We start from the raw sequence: 22,434 nt of genomic DNA on the forward strand, positions 1-22,434 counted from the left end.
GTGTTGAGGTACCTGAAGAAATACCACAAAGTACCTTTAGCTTCCTCATAACCTCAACATATCTGTTTCCCATTTGAATGTAATTAGGGCCAGGGGTTCCTCTAGTATTTGATCAGACCCTTCACAGTCTTACTCTTTGCCTATTACTCCTCTGCCAAAGATGAACGCTTTTAGCTGCAGTGGGCTGTCCTTGCTCAAGGGATCTGAAGGCCTTCATCTTAGTCCCAACTGCTAAGCCTGCTCCAGGAAGCACCTTGCCGCTTGGGAGAAAGGTTCCTGTTTGCTCTCCTACCTGTGCTCTCCTCAGCCTGATTGAAGCCACAGATCTGGCAGATGCTCTGGACCCACTTATTCATGTCCTCCTCCGTCTCGGCCACCAGATAAAAGGTGCGTTCACTGGTCTTGATGTCAAACACAAAACTATCCTGCAGCTCCTTCTTGTTGAAGGTCAGGCCTGCATCCACCTGCTCACAGAAGTTCAGGTTGATGATCCTCAAGGGCTTCTTAGAGTGATCGTTCTTGTAGTATTCCAGAACATCTGGGTCACCACTCATCCGGCCACTCCGCAGGATAAACCATCGCTTCTTCCAGGCCTGAGGAGGAAGAAGGAAAAAGAGGGGGAAAAGGTCATTAGTTCGTTCAAAGCTTCTCACAGGTGCTCAGAAATCACTAGGTTAAGGATGGGGACTGTTGCACCTGCAGGCTGAACATGGCCCTTATTTCTCTTTCATACTTCACCACAGTTTAAAAAATGGAGGATGATCTTAGAATGTGTGTTAGCGCAACACTTCACTATGGGAACAGGGTCTTATCATTCTGAAATGAGATGTGGCATTCCAATTTTTTAGATTAAGAAGTTAGATGGAGACTAAGACATTTTCGAGCAATTATTCCCTATGCTGGAATACAGATTCAAACTCATAGTACTGATAGTCAGGGTGGAACTTGCAAAACCACAGCATCTCAATATATGGATAGGGACCCCAACAAGTCATGGTGAGTGGAAGCAAAGAAGCAATATCACACACAGCCAGCAGCAGAAAAACAATTCCCTAATTTGTGTGTAGTATATTGTGCTTTTTAAGCAAATGATGGTGCCTTGGAAGAATCACCTAGAAAGCCTTCTAAAACTTCTCTGAAGTGGGGGGTGCCTGGGTGGTTCGGTTAAGTGTCCAGCTCTTGGTTTGGGCTCAGGTCATGATCTCACAGCTCGTGAGACAGAGCCCGGCATTGGGCTCTGTGCTGACAGCACGGAGCCTACTTGGGATTCTCTCATCCTCTCTCTCTGTCCCTCCCCTACTCACACTCTTGCTTTTTGAAAATAAATAAAAAATTTAAAAAATAACCTAAAACTTCTCTGAAGCACATAACTTTAAGATTTTTTTCACTGTCTTGCTCCTTGCAATAGCCCGAGTACTTGTAATAGGGCCTTGCACATATTAAATACTCTATATGTATCACTGAATGAATAAACTCCTTGTATCATTTCATACTATAGAATTTAACACTTGATCACATATTCTCTTATCCTGTCTTGTATATTCCATTTTTCCAACAAGACTGAGTAATCTGTGAGCAGACACCACACAAAGTGGTAAAAAGATGCTGCATGTAATAGCCTTGGGTTGAGGCTATGCTTAACTACTGATTTGCTGTAGTTAAGTCATTTGTAGATGTGGGCTCCCAGGCTGCCCCAAGATCCTATCTCAGTTACCTTGTCTAAGATTTTCTCTTGCTCTTTGGCCACTGTCTCTGAGCTTCTCTCTCTTTAAACGTCCAACATGGCCACTTTTTGGTTTCATGAGAAAATATAAGCAATCAAGAGAATTTAAATATGCTCCATCACCAAATTTACTGATCTGCCCGCATCTGGAGCAAAGTAGCCTGTTATTAGGGAGCATTCACAGTTCATCCGATCTAAAGCCAATATCCTTCCATTTGTGTGCCCCCTTTCACCTACAAGGGGACCGACACCACTGTATGATTCTCCCATTCTCTGGAAGCACTGCATTTTCCCTCCCTACTGGGATCATTCCCATAAGGACACCAACATCCGCCATCATGGGGAAAAAAATATAAAGCTTGACTTAATCCCATGTTCCCCTCTAGTGATGGCCCAGTTTTCTTTAGAGTAAAACCTCAAAGAGTTTTCTATATTACTGGACATTTGTCTCCTCTCTTGCCATTCTTTGGTGGAAAGCAATCTAATCAGGCTGCCCCACCACTGCATAACAAAGTTCTCAAAGACTTCAAGGCTGCTAAAGCAACTTTTGGGTTTTATTTGATCTCTCAACAACACCTGATAATGGTTTATTCTGTCCTCTTTGAAGCACCTTCTTCCCTTGGCTCACCCTCAACTTCCCTCCTCCCCAGCCTCTTTTTCAGACTCCAGGGCTGGTTCTTACTCATCTCCCTGACCTCTAAATATTGGAATGCTTCCATGCTCAGTTCTCAGTCTCTGTCTCTCCTCTCTCTACACCCACACCCTAGGTTATTTTATTCAGTTTCACAGCTTTAAAGACCATCTAATTGCTGCACTTCCCAAATGTATTTCTCCATCCCAGGTCCTTCCACTGAACTCCAGAGTCTTATACCCAACTCTTCACTAATAAGCATCTTAAACCCAGTGTGCTCAAAACTGAGCTCTTTACATCCTCCAAGCCTGTTCTTCCTGCAATCTTTTCCGTCTCAGTTAATAGCAGCTCCAGACTTCCAGGTGCTCAGACCACATATAGTGAGGTCATCATGGACTCCCTTCTTTCACATTCCACATCTACAACAAATCCTGTTGGTTCAAACAGTTCACTCGGTCTAGCCCACCATTCTGTAGTCCTCCTGCTTCTACCCTTTCATCCTGCAACTGATGCTCAACATGGAAGCTGATGTAAATCAGACTGTGTCACTTCTCTGCACAAAATCCCCAAAGGCTTCCCATCTCAGAGTAAAAACCAAAGTCTGCACAATGGCCAGTGGGTCTGATATGACGGTCAACTCTCCCCCATCCAACATCTCTTACCTCATCTCCAGCCATGCTCTGCCTTGGCCATTCTGCTCTTGCCACACTGGCCACATACTTCTGCCTCAGCGTCTTTGCTCTAGATGTTCCCTCTGCCTGGAATACTCTTCCCCCAGACGTCTTTCCTTCAAGTCTCTACTCAAATATCCCATTACGGGGGCAGCCATTCTTAACCACCCAACCCTCACACTCTCTTTCCCCCTGACTCTGCAACACTGCTCTTACTAGTACTTACACCATCTAAAATGCCACATTTTTGTTGAATGTCTGTATCTACCTCTCAAAATATAAACACAAAGAATGCTTTTTTAAAATCCCATGCTGCATCTTCAGTGTTTCAAATAGTGCCTGACACACAGCTGGTTATCAATAACTATGTATTGGATTAATGAGTAATTATTTTATTACATGAACTCCTTACAGCATCTAGTAGGTTACAGGGATAGAACTGATGCTTAATAAGTCTTACCTCAAAATGAATATAAGGTATGGCCAGATAGAATCGAGCTGAGGAAAACAAAAAATAAGAACTATATATTTACAGTCACCTAAAATCTTGCCCAGGTCATTGGCTTATAGAACTCTGGGTGTGCTTGTGGTCCATGTAGCAGGTGCATGCATATACATGGAAGTGTGTGATTAGCAAGGTGCATTTTTAAAAGGTATTGTTAATAGTTTAGCTTGTGTTTCAGTTGATGTGTCCCCTTCAGTGCTGGTCTCTGCAGAAAGAGCTGTCTCCAAATCACTGGTGTGCAGGTACAAGCATAAACAAACACAGAGACACCCACATAAACAAGAAAAAGGTGTTTACTACAGATAACATCGGAGCCTGTCAGATTCTGCTTCCAAGGAAGTGGTGTAGGCTGATAAATGACTGCTTATAAAATGCTGATAAATTTATGACCAAGCAGGCAAGTCTGTCTAGTCTAGTCCCAAATTCCCATCCCTCTTCTGACACACCATTTCTCTCCAAGTCTATGCACATTTCTTTTTTAAATCAAACAACTGAGAACACAAGTATAACCAACTTCAAAGAGTCTAGCTCCAATGACAACTTCTCTGATCTTCTCAGCTGAAATGGACCTCTACTTCTTCTGAACCTTTGTAACACTTTTTATGTAGTTTTTATGGCCTGTCATTTTTTACAACATATTACAGATATTTTGGAATTTATTGTTTCTTCCCAAGTATATTATGAACAACATCTGTATCCTTCTATGACTCTTGGTAGACATTTTGCTAAATGTTACTAAACAAGGCTCTTTATTGCTGAAATTTTCTTATCTCTCTGGACTCATTTATGCCTCCTTGCTTTCTTCCTTCCATCCATCCATCCATCCATCCATCCATCCATCCATCCAAGTATTTGTTTAGTGCTTACTATGCTACAGGTAGTATTCTAGATGTTGAGCGTACAGCATGAATTCCTGGTCTTACAGAACTTACTACAGTGCATAACACATTACATATTATTCTCCAAATATACCACATAATTGCATGCCTTCCTGTCTTTGCACAACCTACTGCATCTTCCTAGAATGACTTTACCCTCACCTTGTCTATCTAGAAAATTCCTATGTCCCTTCAGTGCCAGCTTGAAGTATCACTTCCCCTGGAAGGGCTTTACTAACTTTCCTGGGTAGAGCTGGTGCTTCTGTATTATACTCTCTTAATAATTTGTGCTTTCTTTGGCATTTCAGTTATTTATATATCTTCCTCCCCTTTAAGCTCTGAACATCTTGAGGTTAGGCTCCTTTCTGGCCAAAAGTTACTTGGAAAAGTGTTTGGTCTATATGAGAGCTCAATAAAGATCTATTGACTTTCTTCATTCTATCAATATATTAATTTACTCAAACTAATAAATGCAACTTAAATATATATATTTTCACAGAAGCAGGAAAGGAGGACAACAAGAGAAGTACAGCAAAGAGATTAAGAAAGATAAAGGTATAGTGTGGATTCTATATGATGTGAGTTCTTTACTCTCTTGTTCTCTTCATTCTGATACGAACAGTGACCATGTAATATTTATTTATTTATTATTATTTTTAGTTTATTTATTAATTTTTACACCCAATGTGGGACTCAAACTCACAACCCTGAGATCAAGAGTCAATGCTCTTCCAACTGAGCCAGCCAGGCGCCCCTGACCATGTACTAAATATTTATAAGGAAATCTGGGGCCTTCAGCTTGAAAGTGTCTCATGATACAGAAATGAAAAATTACTGTTGGATTACTGACACATAATGCAAGGAGAACATGGGACCTGAACATGTTACAAGAAGAAAGCTTTTTCAAGACTGTTCTTATATCTATACAAAATTTCTTAACAAAAATTAAGTCTAAATCGATCATGGACTTAAACATAAAATACAAAGAGAAATCAGCAAGATATATAAAGAATTATATAACGTAACCAAGTGAGGGTTATCTCAAGGATGTAAAACTAATTCAATATTCAAAAATCAATCAGTGTAATCCACCATAGTAATAGACTAAAGAAAAACCACATGGTCATATCAATGAATACAGAAAAAAAATTTGACAAAATTTGATCCCTATTTATAATAACAACACTTAAAAAATAGGAAGAGGGGGGAGCTTTCTTAATTTGATAAAAAGCACCAACAAAAGATCAACACCAACATTCTACTTTGTATTGAAAGAATGAATGCTTTTCCCCTAAAATCCGAAACAAGGCAAGGATGTATGCTTACTCTCACCACTCTTGCTGAAAATTCTAGTGAGGACAATAAAGAAATGGACATAAAAGGCATACAGTTTGGAAATGAAGAAAAAAACTGTCCCTATTTGCAGATGATATAATTTTCCACATAGAAAATCCCAAGGATATAGGGGAAAAAAAAAAAAAAAAGAGCTAAAAATCTCCTGGGACTAATGAGTCAAGTAAGGTCACAAGATACAAGATAAACATATGAAAATCAATTTGCTTCAATATGCTAGCAGTGAACATGTGGGCATAGAGAACAAAAATAAAATGCTATTTATAGTTTGTTTTTAAAAAATTAAATAAGTGTAAATCTAACAGAATATGCACAGGACATGTATGCTGATAGCTATACAATGCTGAAGAAAGAAAAAAAAACCCAAATACCATGATCATGAATGAGAATACTCAACATAGTACATCTCCCCAAATTGATGCTCAGGTTTAACATAATCTCAAAATTTCATCAAGAGTTTTTACATATGTAAAGAAAATTACACTAAAGTGTATATAGGAAGGCAAAGAAAGTGTAAAAAAATCGAAAAATATGATAAAAGAGGGGCTATTAATTCACTAGATTCCAATAATTATTATATATACACATACAGTTCTCAAGACTATGTGGCACTGGCAGAGGGACACACACACAGAACAAAGGAATAGAAGAGAGAACCCAGAAACAGAGCCACACAAATACACCCAACGGATTTCTGACAAAGGTGAAAAGCAATTCAATGGAAGAAAGACAGCCATTTCAACAAATAATGCTGAAGCAAGTGGATATCCATAAAGAACTAAATCTAAATCTCACCTCTTATATAAGAACTAAAAATGAATGATAGACTTAAATGTAAAACTAGAAAACATTTAGGACAAAAAAACGGAGGAAATCTATCAGGTTTAGGGCTAAGAAAGAGTTCTCAGACTTGACACCAAAAACAGAATCCATAAAAGGCAAAAGCTTATAAATTAGACTTCAATGAAATGTAAAACTTTTGCTATGCAAAAGTCTTTAAGAGGACGAAAAGACACATACAGACTGAAAGTGAAGGGATGAAGAAAGATATTTCATGCAAACAGAAATGAGGGGGTAAAAAAAAAAAAGCTAGTATGGCAATACTTGTATCAGACAAAATAGACTTGAAAACAATGTAACAAGGGACAAACAAGTGTTAAATGATGAGAAAGCAATCAATCCAAAAAGAAGATATAACAATTGTAAATATCTATGCATCTAACACAGGAGCACCTAAACACATAAAGCAATGAGTAAGAGACATAAAGAGAGAAGTTGACAATTAATACAGTAATGGTAGGGGACTTTAACACTCCACTCACATCAATAAACAGATCATGCAGAGAGAATATCAATAAGGAAACAGTGCCTCTGAATGACACATTAGATCTGATGAACTTAACAGATATGTATAGAACATTCTATCAAAAACCAGCAGACTACACATTCTTTTTAAGTGCACATGGAACAATCTTGAGGAAAAACTGCATGTTAGGCCACAAAAAATCTCAGGAAATCTAAGAAGATTGAAATCACATCAAACATCTTTTCTGACTACAACAGTAAGGAAACTAGACATCAATTACAATAAAAAATAAAACAAAATGAAACTGGAAAAAATCACAAACACATAGAAGCTAAACAACATGCTATTAAACAACCAGTGGGTTAATAAAAAATTAAAAAATGAAATTAAAAAAAACACATGGAGACAAATAAAAACGAAAACACAATGGCCTAAGATCTTTGGGATGCAGTGAAAGCAGTTCTAAGAGGGAAATTTATAGCAATACAGGTCTACCTCAAGAAACAAATAAAAAAAAAAAAAAACCTCAAACCATTTAACCTTACATTTAAAGGAACTAGAAAATGAACAAAGCCCGAGGCTAGTAAATTGCAGGAAATAATAAAGATCACAGCAGAGATAAATGAAGTGAGACTAAAAAAACAGAGGAAATATCAACAAAACCAAGAGGTAGTTCTTTGAAAAGACAAACAAAATTGATAAACTTTTAGTCAGACCCATCAAGAAAAACAAAAGAGAGAACTCAAATAAATAAAACTAGAAATGAAAAAGGAGAAGTAACAACCAGCACCACAGAAATACAAAAGATTGTAAGGGACTACTACAAAAAATTATATGCCAACAAACTATACAACCTAGCAGAAATGGAATGAATTCCTGGAAACACACAATCTTCCAAAACTGAATCAAGAATGAACAGAAAATCAAAACAGACTGATTACTAGTAAAAAAAAAAAAAAAATTGAATTGGTAATTAAAAACAAAAACAAAAGCAAAAACAAAAAACCTTCCAACAAACAAAAGTCCAGGCCAAAATGGCTTCACAAGTTAATTCTACCAAACATTAAAGAAGAGTAAATAACTATTTGTCTCAAACTATTTCACAAAATAGAAAAAGGAAAGAAAGCTTCCAAATTCATTCTATGAGGCCAGCATTACTCTGATACCAAAACCAGAAAAAGTGGCTACAAAACAAAACTCTAGGCCAGTATCTCTGATGAACATAAATGCCAAAATCTTCAACAAAATATCAGCACACCCAATTCAACAATGCACTAAAAAGATCATTCGCGACAATCAAGTGGGATTTATTCTGGGGATGTAGGGATGGTTAAATATCCACAAATCAACCAATGTGATACATCACATTAACAAAATGAAGGATAAAAACTCTCAACAAAGTTGGTTTTGAGGGAACACACCTCCACATAATAAAAGCCATATTTGAAAAACTCACAGCTAACATATTCAATGGTGAAAAACTGAATACTTTTCCTGTAAGATCAGGAAAAATGAATGTCCACCTTGCCACTTTTGTTCAGAGTCCAGAGTGCTAACCATTACACCATGGAACCCCACTCACTTTTGTTCACTATAGTACTGGAAGTCCTAGCTGGCACCAATCAGATGAGAAACAAAAGGCATCCAAATTGGTAAGGAAGAAATAAAACTTTCACTATTTGTTAATGACATGACACTATTTATATATAAATCCTAAAGATTTTACCAAAATATTATTAGAACTGATAAATGAATTCAGTAAAGTTTCAGGATACAAAATATACAGAAACGTTTTTTGTATTAGTGTTTCTATACACTACTGATGAGGTAGCAGAAAGAGAAATTAAGAAATAACCCCATTTACAATTGCACCAAAAAGAATACCTAGGAATAAATTTAACCAAGGAAGCAAAAGACCTATACTTTGAAAACTATTAGAAATTAATGAAAGAAACAGAAGATGATATAAGCAAATGGAAAGATATACCATGCTCACGAATTAGACAGATTATTATTGTTAAAATGTCCACACTACCCAAAGCAAATGACAGATTCAATATAATCTCTATCAAAATACCAAAAGGATTTTTAAAAAACTAGAACAAATAATACTAAAAGTTGGATAGTGCCACAAAAGAACCTGAATAGCCAAAGCAATCTTTTTTTAAAAACATGTTTATTTATTTTGAGAGAGAGAGAGAGCAAGCGAGCAAGCAGGGGAGCGGAAGAGAGATAGAGGGAGAGAGAGAAAATCCCAAGCAGGCTCCATGCTATCAGTGCAGAGCCTGACACGGGGCTCAACATGGGTCCTGAGCCCATGAACTGTGAGATGATGACCTGAGCTGAGAGCCAGATGCTTAACCGACTGAGCCACCCAGCACCCCCAGCCAAAACAATCTTGAGAAAGAACAAAGCTGGAGGTATCACATCCCAGATTTCAAGATATAATACAAAGCTATAATAATCAAAACAGTATGATACTGGCACAAAAATAAATACACAAATCAATCAAATAGGATGAAGAGCCCAGAAAAAAACCTCATGCTTACACAATCAATTCATCTATGACAAAGGAGGCAAGAATATAGAATGGAGAAAAGACAGTCTCTTCAGTAAATGGTGCTGGGAAAACTAGACAACTTTATGCAAAAGAAAGAAATTTCTTATAAAAATAAACTCAAAATGGATTCAAGATCTAAACGTGAGATGTGGAACCATAAAATTCCTAAATGAAAACACAGGCAGTAGTCTCTTGGACAGCAGCCTTAGCAATATATTTATGAATATTTCTCTTCAGGCAAAAGAAACAAAACCAAAAACAACAAGTGGGACTAACTAAAATAAAAAGCTTTAGCATAGTGAAGGAAACCATCAACAAAACAAAACAAAACAAACCAACCTACTGGGTGGGAAAAGATATTTGCCAATGATTTATCTGACAAAGCGTTAATATAAAAAAAATAAAGAACTTATGCAACTCAACAACCAAAAGAAAAAATATCTGATTAAAATATGGGCAGAGGATCTGAACAGACATTTCCCTAAAGAAGACATACAGATAGTTAACACAGACAAAAATGAAAAGATGCTCAACATTAGTAATCGTCAGGGAAATGAAAATAAAACCACAATGAGATATCACTTCACACCAGTTAGAATGGCTGTTATCAAAAAGACAAGAAATATAGTAAGTATAGGCAAGGATGTGGAGAAAAGGGAACCCTTGTGTTGCTGATGAAAATTTAAACTGGTGAAATCACTGCGGAAAACAGTATGGTGGTTCCTCGAAAAATTAAAAATAGAACTATCATATGATCCAGTAATTCTACTTCTAGATATTTACCATTCCCCCCATCAAAAACCCTGAAAACACTAAATCAAAAAGATACATGCATCTCTATATTCATTTCAGCATTATTTACAACAGCCAAGATATGGAAAGTGTCCATCCATAGATGAATGAATAAAGAAGATGTGTACACACACATACACACACACAGAGAAGAATGTTACTTGCCCATTAAAAGAGATCTTGCATTTGAAACAATGTGTATGTACGTAGAGGGTATTATGCTAAATGAATTAAGTCAGAGAAAGACAAATACCATGTGATTTTACTTACCTGTGGAAATTCGAAATCAAAACAAGCAAACAAACAACAGCAACAAACCAGAAACAGACTCATAAATGTAGAGAACAAACTGGTAGTAGCCACAGGGGTGGAGGTGGGGGGAATGTGTGAAATAGTTGAAGCGGACACAGAGGTATAGACTTTCTGTCATAAATAAGTCATGGAGATGAAAAGTATAGCATAGGGAATAATACCGTAACAGTGTTGTATGATGACAGATGGTAACTACACTATCATGGTGAACACTGCATAATGTATAGAAATGTCAAGCCACTATGTTGTGCACCTCAAACTAGTAACACTGCATATCAAATATACTTAAATAATACAAATTTTAAAAAAGATAAAAAGAGAAGCTTTTGAGTGGGAGAAAATACTTGCAAACCACATATTCAACAAAGAATAATATCTGGTAACATACAGAAAACTATCACACTCAACAGTCAGAAAAGGGAATTAGGGCAAGGGCAAAAGACATGGAAGACACTTCACTGAAGAGAATATACAGATGGTAAATCTGTATACATGTAAAGATGCTCAATATCTTTAGCTGTTCTGGAAACAGAAATTAAAATACAATGAGATATCACAGATCTATCAGAATTGCTAAAATAACAACACAAAATGCTGGCAATGAGGCAGAGAAAACGGGTCACTCAATATTGCTGGTAAGAGTCTAAAATGATCAGGGTGCCTGGGTGGCTTTGTTGGTTGAGTGTCTGACTCTTGATTTTGGCTCAGGTTATGATCTTGCAGGTTCGTGGGATTGAGCCCCTTGTCAGTCTCTGTGCTGAAAGCATGGAGCCTGCTTGAGATTCTCTCTTTCCTTCTCCCTCTCTCCCACCCTTAAAATAAATAAATAAACTAAAAAAAAAAAAAAAAAAAAGAAAGAAAGAATCTAAAATGATATAGCCACCCTGGAAAACAGTTTGGTCATTTAAAAAAAAAACTAAACATGCAACTCCTATACACCACAGCAACTGCTCTGCTCTGCTGGGTAGTTATCCCAGAGAAATAAAGATTTACATTCATACAAAAATTTTTCATGAATGTTTATATAAATTTTGTTTATAATAGCTCCAAACTGGAACAATCTAAATGTCCTTCAATAGGTAAATGGTTAAATAAACTGTGATGCCATAGGATACTACTTAGCAATAAAAAAAAAAAAAGTATTGACACATGCAAAGTCTTGAGTGAATCTCCACAGAGTTAGGCAGCATCAACAAAGCCAATCCCAAAAGGCTACATACTGCCCAATTCCACTCATGTACCATTCTTGAAACGGACAGAAGATTAGTGGTTGTCAGTGGTTTAAAGGAGGGGCTTGGAGTAGGACAGATGTGAGTATGGCTATAAAAGGACAGTATGAAAGATTCCCGCGGTGATGGAAATGTTCTAGATCTTGACTGTATCAATATCAACATTCTTGTGATGTTGTAGTACAGTTTCAGAAGATGTTACCATTGTGAGGAAACTAGTAGAGGGTATGTGGGGTCTCTGTATTACTTTTACCACTACATATGAAACTAAAATTATCTCAAAATAAAGTTAATTAAAAGGAAACTGATCCACAAGAGAATTGGAATGTTCACAGATGGGAAATGTATTTGAAGAAAACCATAAGGAGGAAAGGACTATTTCTCAGAGAAGAAAAATAAAGATCATGGAGAGAAAGGTTAACAGCTGGCTACCGACTATGACCAGATCCAGCTGTCCTCAATCTTTTCCAGTCAGGGATAGGGATGGGATCTTAGGGATTCATACTGTGAAAATATGAATAAACTTCAGAGTTCAGACTTCTGAGCAGGAGGGCACAAAATACCAAGACTCACCAGGATTTCCAAACCTTTCAAACTAATGCCAGCTCTAGGGATTGTAGGCTGTCCAGGCAAGGCATGATTCTAGGCCTTAGGGAATAAAAGTTCCCAGAGAAACAACAAACTTAAGATGCCAACAAGCTTCTCCTCTTTTTCTGTGTAGTAGTCAGCCTCCACGATAGCCCTCAATGAGTCTTATTTTCCAGTATAGCCTTATGTAGTCCCCTCCCATACTGAATAAGGATGACCAACAGCATATTGCATAAATGACCGTGCAGCTTTGAAGGCTAAGTAATTAAAGATGCTATAGCTTCTTTCCTGTTTGCCTTTGGATAAGCTGCCATGTTGTGAGGATACTCAAGCAGTACCGAGGAGTGCACATGGTGAGGAACTAAGTAAGGCCTTCTGCCAGCCATGTAAATGAGCTATTCTTAGAAGCAGATACTTCAGCCCCAGCCAAGCCTTCAGATGCCTGCAGCAGTAGGCAACTTTTTAACTGTAATTTAATGAGAGACCCTGAGCCAAATCCACCAATCTAAAGTGCTCCTGAGTTCTCGACTCACAGAAACCCTAAGAAATAATAATATTTATTGTTGTTTTAAGCCAGTAAGTTTTAAACCTTTTGTTATGCTTTAATAAATAACTAATACATTCTACTTTCCATTTCTAGGGCTAGGTGGGTATAACCAAGGGTAACCACTGGGAGGAAAGCCTTGTCTATTTAGAAGACTAAAAGCAGCTCAAGCCTAAAAGATAGACAAATAGGCCATTGGAACAGAAGGTTCCAGAAACAGACCCATACATACTTCATCACTAGATTTGTGAAAAAGTTGATACTGCAGTACTATAAAGAAAAGAACTGTCTTTTCAATAAACGGTGATAGGTCATTTCGTAAGTATGAAGAAAGATTCTTTTTATTCTTAAATGGTTGTTTATTTTTGAGAGAGAAAGAGAGAGAGAGAGTGCACAAGCAGGGGATGGGCAGAGGGAGACCAAGCAGACTCCTGTCAATGCCGAGCCTGGCATGGGGCTTGAACTCACAAACTGTGAGATTATGACCTGAGCTGAAATCAAGAGTTGGGTGCTTAACTGACTGAACGATTCAGATGCCCCAAAAGATTCTTAATCCTTTTTTATGCTATATATGAAAATTAATTTCAGATCATTATAAATCCAAATGTGAAAGATACAACATTATAAAGCATTTAGAGGAAAATGCCTTCATGGCTTTGGGCTACACAAATTTGTGGAATACTCAAAAGTTGCTAATAATACAAGAGAAAAAGTGATCAACGTTATTACATTACACTTAGTGTCTGGTCACCATCAAGAGGATGAAAAACCAAGTGAGTAAGAGGAGATATTTACAATACATATATCCATGAAGACTCATATTCAGAATATATTTAAAAAAATCCAACTCCACATATTAGCAGGAGAAAGACCACTTAATAGAAAAATGGGCAAAAGATCTGAATAGGCACTACACAAAAGACATCCATCCAAAAGGCTGTAAGCATAAAAGAAGATCTTGATTTCATTAGCCATTGCAAAATGCAAATTAATACCACTACACAACCACCAGAATGGTTCTAACAACAAAGACTGATAGTAATAAGCATGGGGAAGAGTATGGAGAAACTGAAACTTTCCATACCGTATTAGTAAGAGTGTAAATTGGTATAACCATCTTGGGAAACTATGGCAGTATCTACAAAAGCTGAACATATACCCCAGAACCTCACAATTCTACTCCTAGATACATGCCCTAAATAATTATGTACATATATCCACCAAAATACATGCACAAGTATGTTCATTGCAACACTTTTCAGAAATGCCCAGCCTGGGTGGCTCCATTGGTTAAGCGTCCGACTTCAGCTCAGGTCATGATCTCACGGTTCGTGGGTTCGAGCCCCGCATCTGGCTCTGTGCTGACAGCTCAGAGCCTAGAGCCTGCTTCAGATTCTGTGTCCCCCTCCCCCTGCCCCTCCCCCGCTTGCACTCTGTCTCTCTCAAAAATAAATAAAAACGTTAAAAAAAAAAAAAAAGAAATGCCCATATCATGCTTGCGTTTCTGCTCTATTTCAAGTGCTTATTATGTACACGTGGACTGCCGTGCTAGTTTCCTAATTAAATACTTATAAAATGCATCCAGTTTAATCTTCTAGTTTTTATAAATACTTATTTTTGAGAAGGGGGATAGGGGGCTTGACAGGGAAAGGGCAGAGGAAGGGGGACAGGATCCAAAGTGGGCTCTGTGCTGACAGCAGAGTCTGATGTGGGGCTCGAACTCATGAACCATGAGATCATGACCTGTGCCAAAGTTGGACACTTAACTGACTGAGCCATCCAGGTGCCCCTAATCTTCCAGTTTAATCAGAGCAAAACTCTGATCACGTTACTCCTCCCACTATCCAAAATTTTAATGGTTCCCTGTCAATTGCATAGCAAAGTTCAAATTCTATGGTTTAGGGTTTTTTTTAATTAAAAAAATTTAAATTTATTTTCAATGTGGTAAAATACACTGAACATAAAATTTACTATTTTAACTACTTAATTGTACAGTTATTTCTGTGGCATTAAGTATATTCACATTGTTGTAGAGCCATAAACACCTTTTTCATCTTCCCCAACTGAAATTCTATGTCTGTTAAACACTAATTCACAATTCTCCACTATATCCTGTCCCTAAAAACCACCATTATACTTTCTGTCTCTGTGAAATGGACTACTCGTGTATGTGGAATCATACAATATTTGCCCTCTTGTGACTGGCTTATTTCACTTAGCATGAGGTCTTCAATGTTAATCCATGTTGTAGCATGTGTCAAAATCTCATTCCCTTTTAAGGCTGAATAATATTCCATTATGTGTAGATGTCACATTTTGTTTATCCATTCCATCTGCTGATGGGCTCAAGTTCTGGGGCTCAGTTTTAGAGCCTTTACGATTCAGCTCAAACCTGCATTCCCATCTCATTTATACTCCTTTATTTATAATGTGATATATACATACATACATATATATATACATACACTGTTACTACTCAAACCAAGTTGATTTCTCACTGTTTCCTAAATATACTTTTCTACCTTCACACGCTCAATTTCCCTGTCTGAAAAGCGTCCCAATCTTCCCTGTCTAAATTGTCCAAAGTTTTTCTTATATTTGAATGCTTTCCTCTAATGTCACCATTTTTGATCATCCTTCATTCAAGGTTCCAACATCTAGAGCTTTTTCAGAACAGAGAGTCTTCCCCTTTCACAGAACCTCACACAGGGCCTTCCTGCAGTGCATGAGTGCTCTTATTCATTGAACTAAGTGAACTAGCTAAATTTCATTAAAACATAAGTGTACATACTTATATGCTTAAACATCTCACCATGAGTTTTTTTCTTGTTTTCAATAATAAGCTGTATTAAGCCACTTAAAAATGTCAAATAGACAATATGAAGAGTTAAAAGGGTATCTCTTTCTTCCTAATTCCTGGTACAACCCAGCCAGGCAGAAAAAAACCTATTAATTCAGAGCAACACAAACTCAAAGCAAGGGGCACAAATGCACAGAACTAAGGAGAGCAGGACTGAGATGCTATAGAGTAGGATGAGAAAAGCCTGAGCTCAGAGTGAAAAGACTTGAATTACAGTCCTTGTTCTTGCTCTATAAACTTGGACAAATTTTTTTAAGTTTCCTAAGCCTCAATAACCAGGCATATAAAAGGGGAAAAATACAAAACTAATAATATTGCATACAGTAATAAGTAAAATTAAAAAACATAAACACACCTAGAACCAACCTTGGCATGATAGGTGCCAAGTACATAGTTCTTGAATTAAAAGCAGTCCAAGGAGATTTGTGAGATCATGAAATTGGCAGAAGAGTTATCATTATAGAAGATCCCCAGATTTTCCACTCTATGTTCTTTCTTCTCAATCACCATTAAGAAGACATTATTGGAGCACCTGGGTGGCTCAGTCGGTTAAGAGTCTGATTCTTGGTTTTGGCTCAGGTCATGATCTCATGGTTCCTGAATTTGAAGCCCACATCAGGCTCAGTGTGCTAACAGCATGAAGTCTGTTTGGGATTCTCTCTCTCCCTCTCTCTCTGCCCCTCCCATGCTCACACACTCTCTCTCTCTCAAAATAAATAAACAAACTTAAAAAAAAGGCATTATCTTTTCTTCCTTTTTGCCCTGCATCACACATCAGCAACTGCTCTGAATTCTGCCTCTTTTGGTTAAAGCTATGACTCTTCTTCAGTTTCTCAGGTTCAAAATTAACTACTTCTATTCAGTTCTTCCTGCTACTTCACTGCTCATGCCAAATCAACAAGCTCCTTTGTAGCATTCAGTAAAACAAGCACAAATTCTGCTAAATGTTTTGAGGGATATAGAAAAGAGGTAAGATTAATTACTTTCAAGTAACTTATGAGTTTACAATGTTGCAGGAATAAAAGAGATGAACACATGTCCCTAAAATGAAAAAGCAAATGTTGGGGTACCTGCCTGGCTCAGTGGGTAGATCATCTGACACTTGACCTCAGGATCGTGAGTTCAAGCCCCATGTTGGGGGTGGGGCCTACTTAATTTTTTAAAAAAGGGCAAATTTTTAGAAGTACCATAAAGAAATATATAATATGTTATTAGACCCCTGAAGTAGGTAATCAAATTTGGTTGGGGCATGGAGAGAGAAAGGGAGAAAGAGAAATATGAATGAATATGAACAATGAAGAAGACAGGGTGTAATAGTTTGGGGAAGGAAGGAGAAATGGACATTTCTTCTACAGGACAGAGTATGACCAAGGTCTGGGTATGGGAAAAGGTAAGACAAGTTCAGAAAATATGGAATGGTCTCTTTTAAAAGTGTAGAAAAGGAGAAAAAGAAGAGCTCAGGGGTCCCGGAAAGCTTTTAACACCACGCTAAGAAATTCTTTCTTTTATTGGTAATGGGGAGCCACTGAAGAGTATAGATCAGCAGAGAAGTAACTGTTGCTGTGCTGTTATCTGGCACAATGATGAAGACAAGCCACAGAAAGGAAAAATGAGAGGCAGAAAAAACTATTTAGAAAGCTGTTGCAGTAATCTGCCATCCTGAAAGAAAATGGCAAGGAGACAGAAAGGGAAAGGCAATGCAAGTCACTTTATTCAACAGTGGGGCTTAAAAGAGTATAGGGTATAGGGGCCTACTCTCAGGAAAGTTAGAACCTTCCATTTGTGTCTGTGATTAAGAGAACACCACCATCTTCTCTGATGAAACAGAAGTGACTGTTTTCCTTTTGTACCCAAATCCAGTCAAAAAAACCAAAACCATTTCACAACCATTTAGACCACATGTGCGTACACATGACCTGGAAATTGCATCACTCCCAGTGTTGAGAGGAGTGCATGTCCCATATGAACCTGTCTCTGTTCTTTACGTTAGATTCCAAGGTAGCGTGTAGAATGAGGCCATGACTTCCTCCTGTTGCTCTTGGCACCTAGAACCCTTAGGTGATTGGGGGGGGGAGGGGCAAGTTAGCTCTACACTGGCCACAGTGCATAGGATGTTATGTTCAGGTCTGGCTGTGGTGACGGGACTTGAAATCCTATAGTACTAGGATTCAGTGAGCTTCTGCCTGGAGTCATGATTATAATGTTCTAAGATATAAGGGGCTGACATGTGGAAGAGCAATTTGATTTATTTTGGGTGATCCCACATTCTAAAGTTGAACTACTGCCAACAGGCATGTACTACAGAAAAGCAGATTTTTGCTCAGTGTAAGTAAGAATTTTCTGAAAGAGTGGTCCAAAGCAGGGCCCTTGGAAACTGGGGAACTACTCAGCAATGGGGATACTGAAGACAAGACAGCCTAGGCCAGGGGTCAGCAAACTTGTTCTGTAAAGGGCAGAGAGTAATTCTTTCATGCTTTGCAGGCCATATAGTCTGTCACAACTATTCAAATCCATAATGGCAGGGAAGAAGCCACAGACAATTTGTAAGCAAACAAGAATGGCTGTATTCCAATAAAACTAGGTAGAAAAAGTGGTATTGGGCAAGATTTTTTTGCCGACCCCTGGCTTAGGCTAAGGGTGAGAAGGGGGACTGAAAGGGGCCTCAATCAGTGGATCAATAGACAGACAAGGGATTAAGGTCTCTTCCAATTTTGAGAGTCTTATGTATTAGTAACCAAGAAAATCTAATATTGTAACACCTCATTCAATCAGATTAGATTCTCAAAACACAGGGATGTGTGCTTTTAAATAACTAACTGTTAACTAGAACACCTTTGTATTTTCAGCCTTAACAGCTGAAAACGTTTCCAAAACCCCAGAATTTTCTGCCTTGCCTTAGGTATCAACTGAAGATAACAGAACTTTTCTTTGATGACTAAGGACTTCTTGAGCTTCATATCATCTTTCTAGATACCAAATCTCACATGCCTTGTGGTTAAAATTGTAGAAAGGTCAAGACACTTCTTGGAAGAGGGTTTTGTGTAACTCCTAGAAATGGGTGTGTCCTTTGAACTTCCCTCTTTCTGATGAGAGTGAAGCCCAAAAGTGCTAATAAACCAGGAGAGTCCTGTCAAGTGAGGATTATAGTTAGTTATAATATAACCTCAGAATCTGAGGTTCCTGGATGGTATCAACTGACCGAACTTATTAGTCAGGGATACTAAAAACATATTTTCATCTTCAAAAAGTTCTTTGCTTTATATGTAAAAAAAAAAATTCACCAACATCACAATTGCATACACACACACACACACACACACACACACACACACACACAGTCACTCATTCACCTTTCTTTTAGTGAAACTTCCAGTTCAAACAATCACAAAGACATAGAAGAATGTGATTTGACTTGTGAGTATGTGAGGCACAACCACATCTCTATACACTGCAGCATGAAGTACACCAGGCCAGTCTTCTGTCCCATAACAGTTAAGAACAAACAATAAGAGTCCAGTGGATCATGTAATGGTCACAAATTTCTGGAGGACCACTTCTTGAGTGAGGAAGGGCTTCTTGTTATTCTTCCTCTAACAATCCTTCAACTACTCTAGACCATAGTGACTTTACTATGTGAGGAAAATGACTATGACTTCCCTGAGGGGGGAAAAATGGCACTTGCTGAACTCTTCCTATATATCATGTGCTTTCTATCCATTATCACATTTAATCCAAATCAATGCTGTAAGGCAAATATGATCCCCTTTTCACAGATGAGAAAAATGAGTTTCATTGAGGTTAAACAATTGGCAGAGATCTGCCCTACATCTTGTGGGTCAGGGCTAGGGTCCAGAAAGAACTTGAGAAGCTAATACAGATAAATTGCTGACTATACTGAGACACTGGCCAGAGAATCTGTGAAAGGTGAAGTTCAAAGTTGGTGACAGCAATAGAGGGATTAGAATCCAGGTCTCAGCTCTTAGTCCATAATTATTTCCACTCCTCAAATCCAAATCCCCCAGGAGAGGGAAGCATAATTACATGCTCCAGACTCATCCATCTGAGTAATGAAGTTTCTCTCTGACTCCAATGAACCTTATTTGTTCCTGGGGAATGGAATCAACCTTATCTTATCACAAGACTGTTACATTCTGAGGTCAGGGAACTTTTGTATCTCCAGCATTTAGCAAAGTACTTGGTACATGGTACGTACTTTATAACTCTTCAATGAAAGGTATATGAAAAAAAAAAGAATATCTATTTGTCCCTCTTTGGAAAAAAACAAACAAAACCTTTTTGTCAGATGACCTGCTAATGTAACACTTCCAGGATTCTAACAACCTCTATCCTGGGAGATGGCACACAGACATCATAAATATGAAAGATCACTTTTATGTGAAACCGACTCCAACCCTAGGCTTCAGGGGGGAGATCATGGGATCCTTGGTTCACTGATGGGCACATGATCGAAGCCAGTCTTAACAGTCATTAAGATTCAACTCCAGGCCTCCAGTCTGTCTTTGACTCAAAGTGGCCTCTATCACTGGACAGAAAGTTGTGATGATATGAGCCTGAGGTTGTAGGGACAGCCGTTTGGAGTCTGAGAACAGCTAACCTGAAGAGTGTCAAGTTAGAAAGATGGATCTTGATGAAATGTAAGTCCTATTAAGCTGATCCTGAGCCCAGGTTTCCCCCTTGTAGGCTTAGGTGACTTTTCTCATTTAAAGGAATTTAGGTCAATATCTGGTCAACACAGGTCTTAAGCGTGTGTCCAGTACTGAGACCCAGAGCAGTTTGTTACCACAAGGGTAACTCAGGGGTCCTTCCCACGTGCTCTTATCATATTCATGATTCAATCCATTTTCAGCTTCCTTCGCTTTCAATTTCTTTTCTATTCCGTTTTAGTCGCCTTCCTCCTTTCAATCATTCAATCAACATTTATCCAACAGATCACTGCCAGGTCCTTCAGAATAGTACCCAGGTAGCTCAGTACTCTGAGCTCAGGACTCTGCTAATGGTTGCGAGCAGAGAACCACTCTACCTGGGAGGAGTCAGGGAAAGCTGAAGAGCACAAGCAACATTGTGGTTGGGTCTTGGAGGATAAGTGGAGTTTTGCAGTTGCAGAAACAAGGCTGGAGGGGAAAAAGGCTTTTTTCAGGAAAAGAGAATAATATGCATGCAGTTAACTCTTGTTATTCACAGTAGTTATGACCTATAAAGTCACCATGAACACTAAATTATTGAACACATATTCATTTTTCCTAGGAGAAAAACAGGGTTAGTTTCCTGCAAGCCCATGGTCACAGTATTTTTGTCAACCGATATAATCTTATCTCATGTTTGTGTTTAAAGACTCCTCATTTAATATATATTGTTGATTCATTAACACTGAATTCAGCCAACAGCACCGTAACTCAAGTCTGAATGAAGGTTGTAAATACACGTGTTTTCTCCATAAGGCACAGCACAATTTTCCTGAGCTTCAGAACACTATGCTTGGGGCCCTTTTTAAACAGCAAAACCACCAGTGAAAAGCATGGCATTAAACAGATGGAGGGAAGACCATGAGAGCTGAAGCAAGAAGGCAGAGCACCACTCTGTCACCTCTGCTGGGGAATGTGTGTGTGGGGCACTGAAAGTTTCCAGTGCTCTGCACACAGGCACATCTGTGCCTGATCATGAAAGAAAGCACTGTGAGTTTTGCTTTGGGGGTTACAAATCAATTTTAGCAGGTAGGTGAATTTGCAAATGCAGAATCTGAAATCTGTGATTAGGAGGAATAACTACATATGGAAAACCTTGGGGCGTTCAAATAATAAGTAATAAAGCTAAGGTTGGTAAAGTTGAAGGAAGGAGAATGAAAAATTGTGAAAAGGAAATTACTGGAAAAGTGGTCTGGGATTATTTTAAGGGCTTCACGTGCAGAGTTTTATGTTTTTTCTGTATACCAATCACTTCTTTTTTTTTTTAAGTTGTGGTTGACATTCAAGGTTATATTAGTTTTTGAGTGTACAGGTCAATCATTCTTGATACCAAATGTTAATGTAAAATTTAGAATTTGAGAATTCCCCCATAGAGCAATAATTATTTTATAGTATTTATTAGCTAATAGATAAAAACTACTATGAATTCATTAACTCAATTATTTTATTAATTCAATTGTCTACATTTTTTAAAAAGTATGGATACTTGTAAATTCAGGGGGTAAATACTTGGTGTAAGTATGTGTTCATGTTTTCAAGGACCCAGGCCACCCTGTGGGAACCACTGTCATGTACTCAGGTGAGGAGCCTGCCTGGGCATAGAAGAAAGCATGTGCAAAGGTCCTGAGAAGAAATAAAGCTTGGCTCAAGGGAGGACCTGACAGGAGGTCATGGCTGGAGCACAATGAGCAGAGCAGAGAGTAGGAGGAGGGAAAGGCAGCAATAGATGATGATGGTGCCTTGTAGGTCATTTAATGAAGTTTAGATTTTATCTTAAAT

The 22,434-nt window shown here is 38.1% G+C and overlaps 1 protein-coding gene across 1 annotated transcript in view; it reads right to left on the minus strand.

Annotated features, from left to right (window-relative positions):
• Positions 1–22,434, minus strand: part of GAB2 (GRB2 associated binding protein 2) — a 188,774-nt gene that overhangs the window by 59,717 nt on the left and 106,623 nt on the right. The window contains exon 2 of the mRNA XM_019449939.2: positions 293–593. Within this exon, the coding sequence (XP_019305484.1) occupies positions 293–593 (301 nt within the window). The remainder of the gene's footprint in view (positions 1–292; positions 594–22,434) is intronic.

The sequence above is a fragment of the Panthera pardus genome, unplaced genomic scaffold, assembly GCF_024362965.1.
Source record: "Panthera pardus isolate Hobbes unplaced genomic scaffold, ASM2436296v1 HiC_scaffold_12, whole genome shotgun sequence".
Taxonomy (NCBI): Eukaryota; Metazoa; Chordata; class Mammalia; order Carnivora; family Felidae; genus Panthera; species Panthera pardus.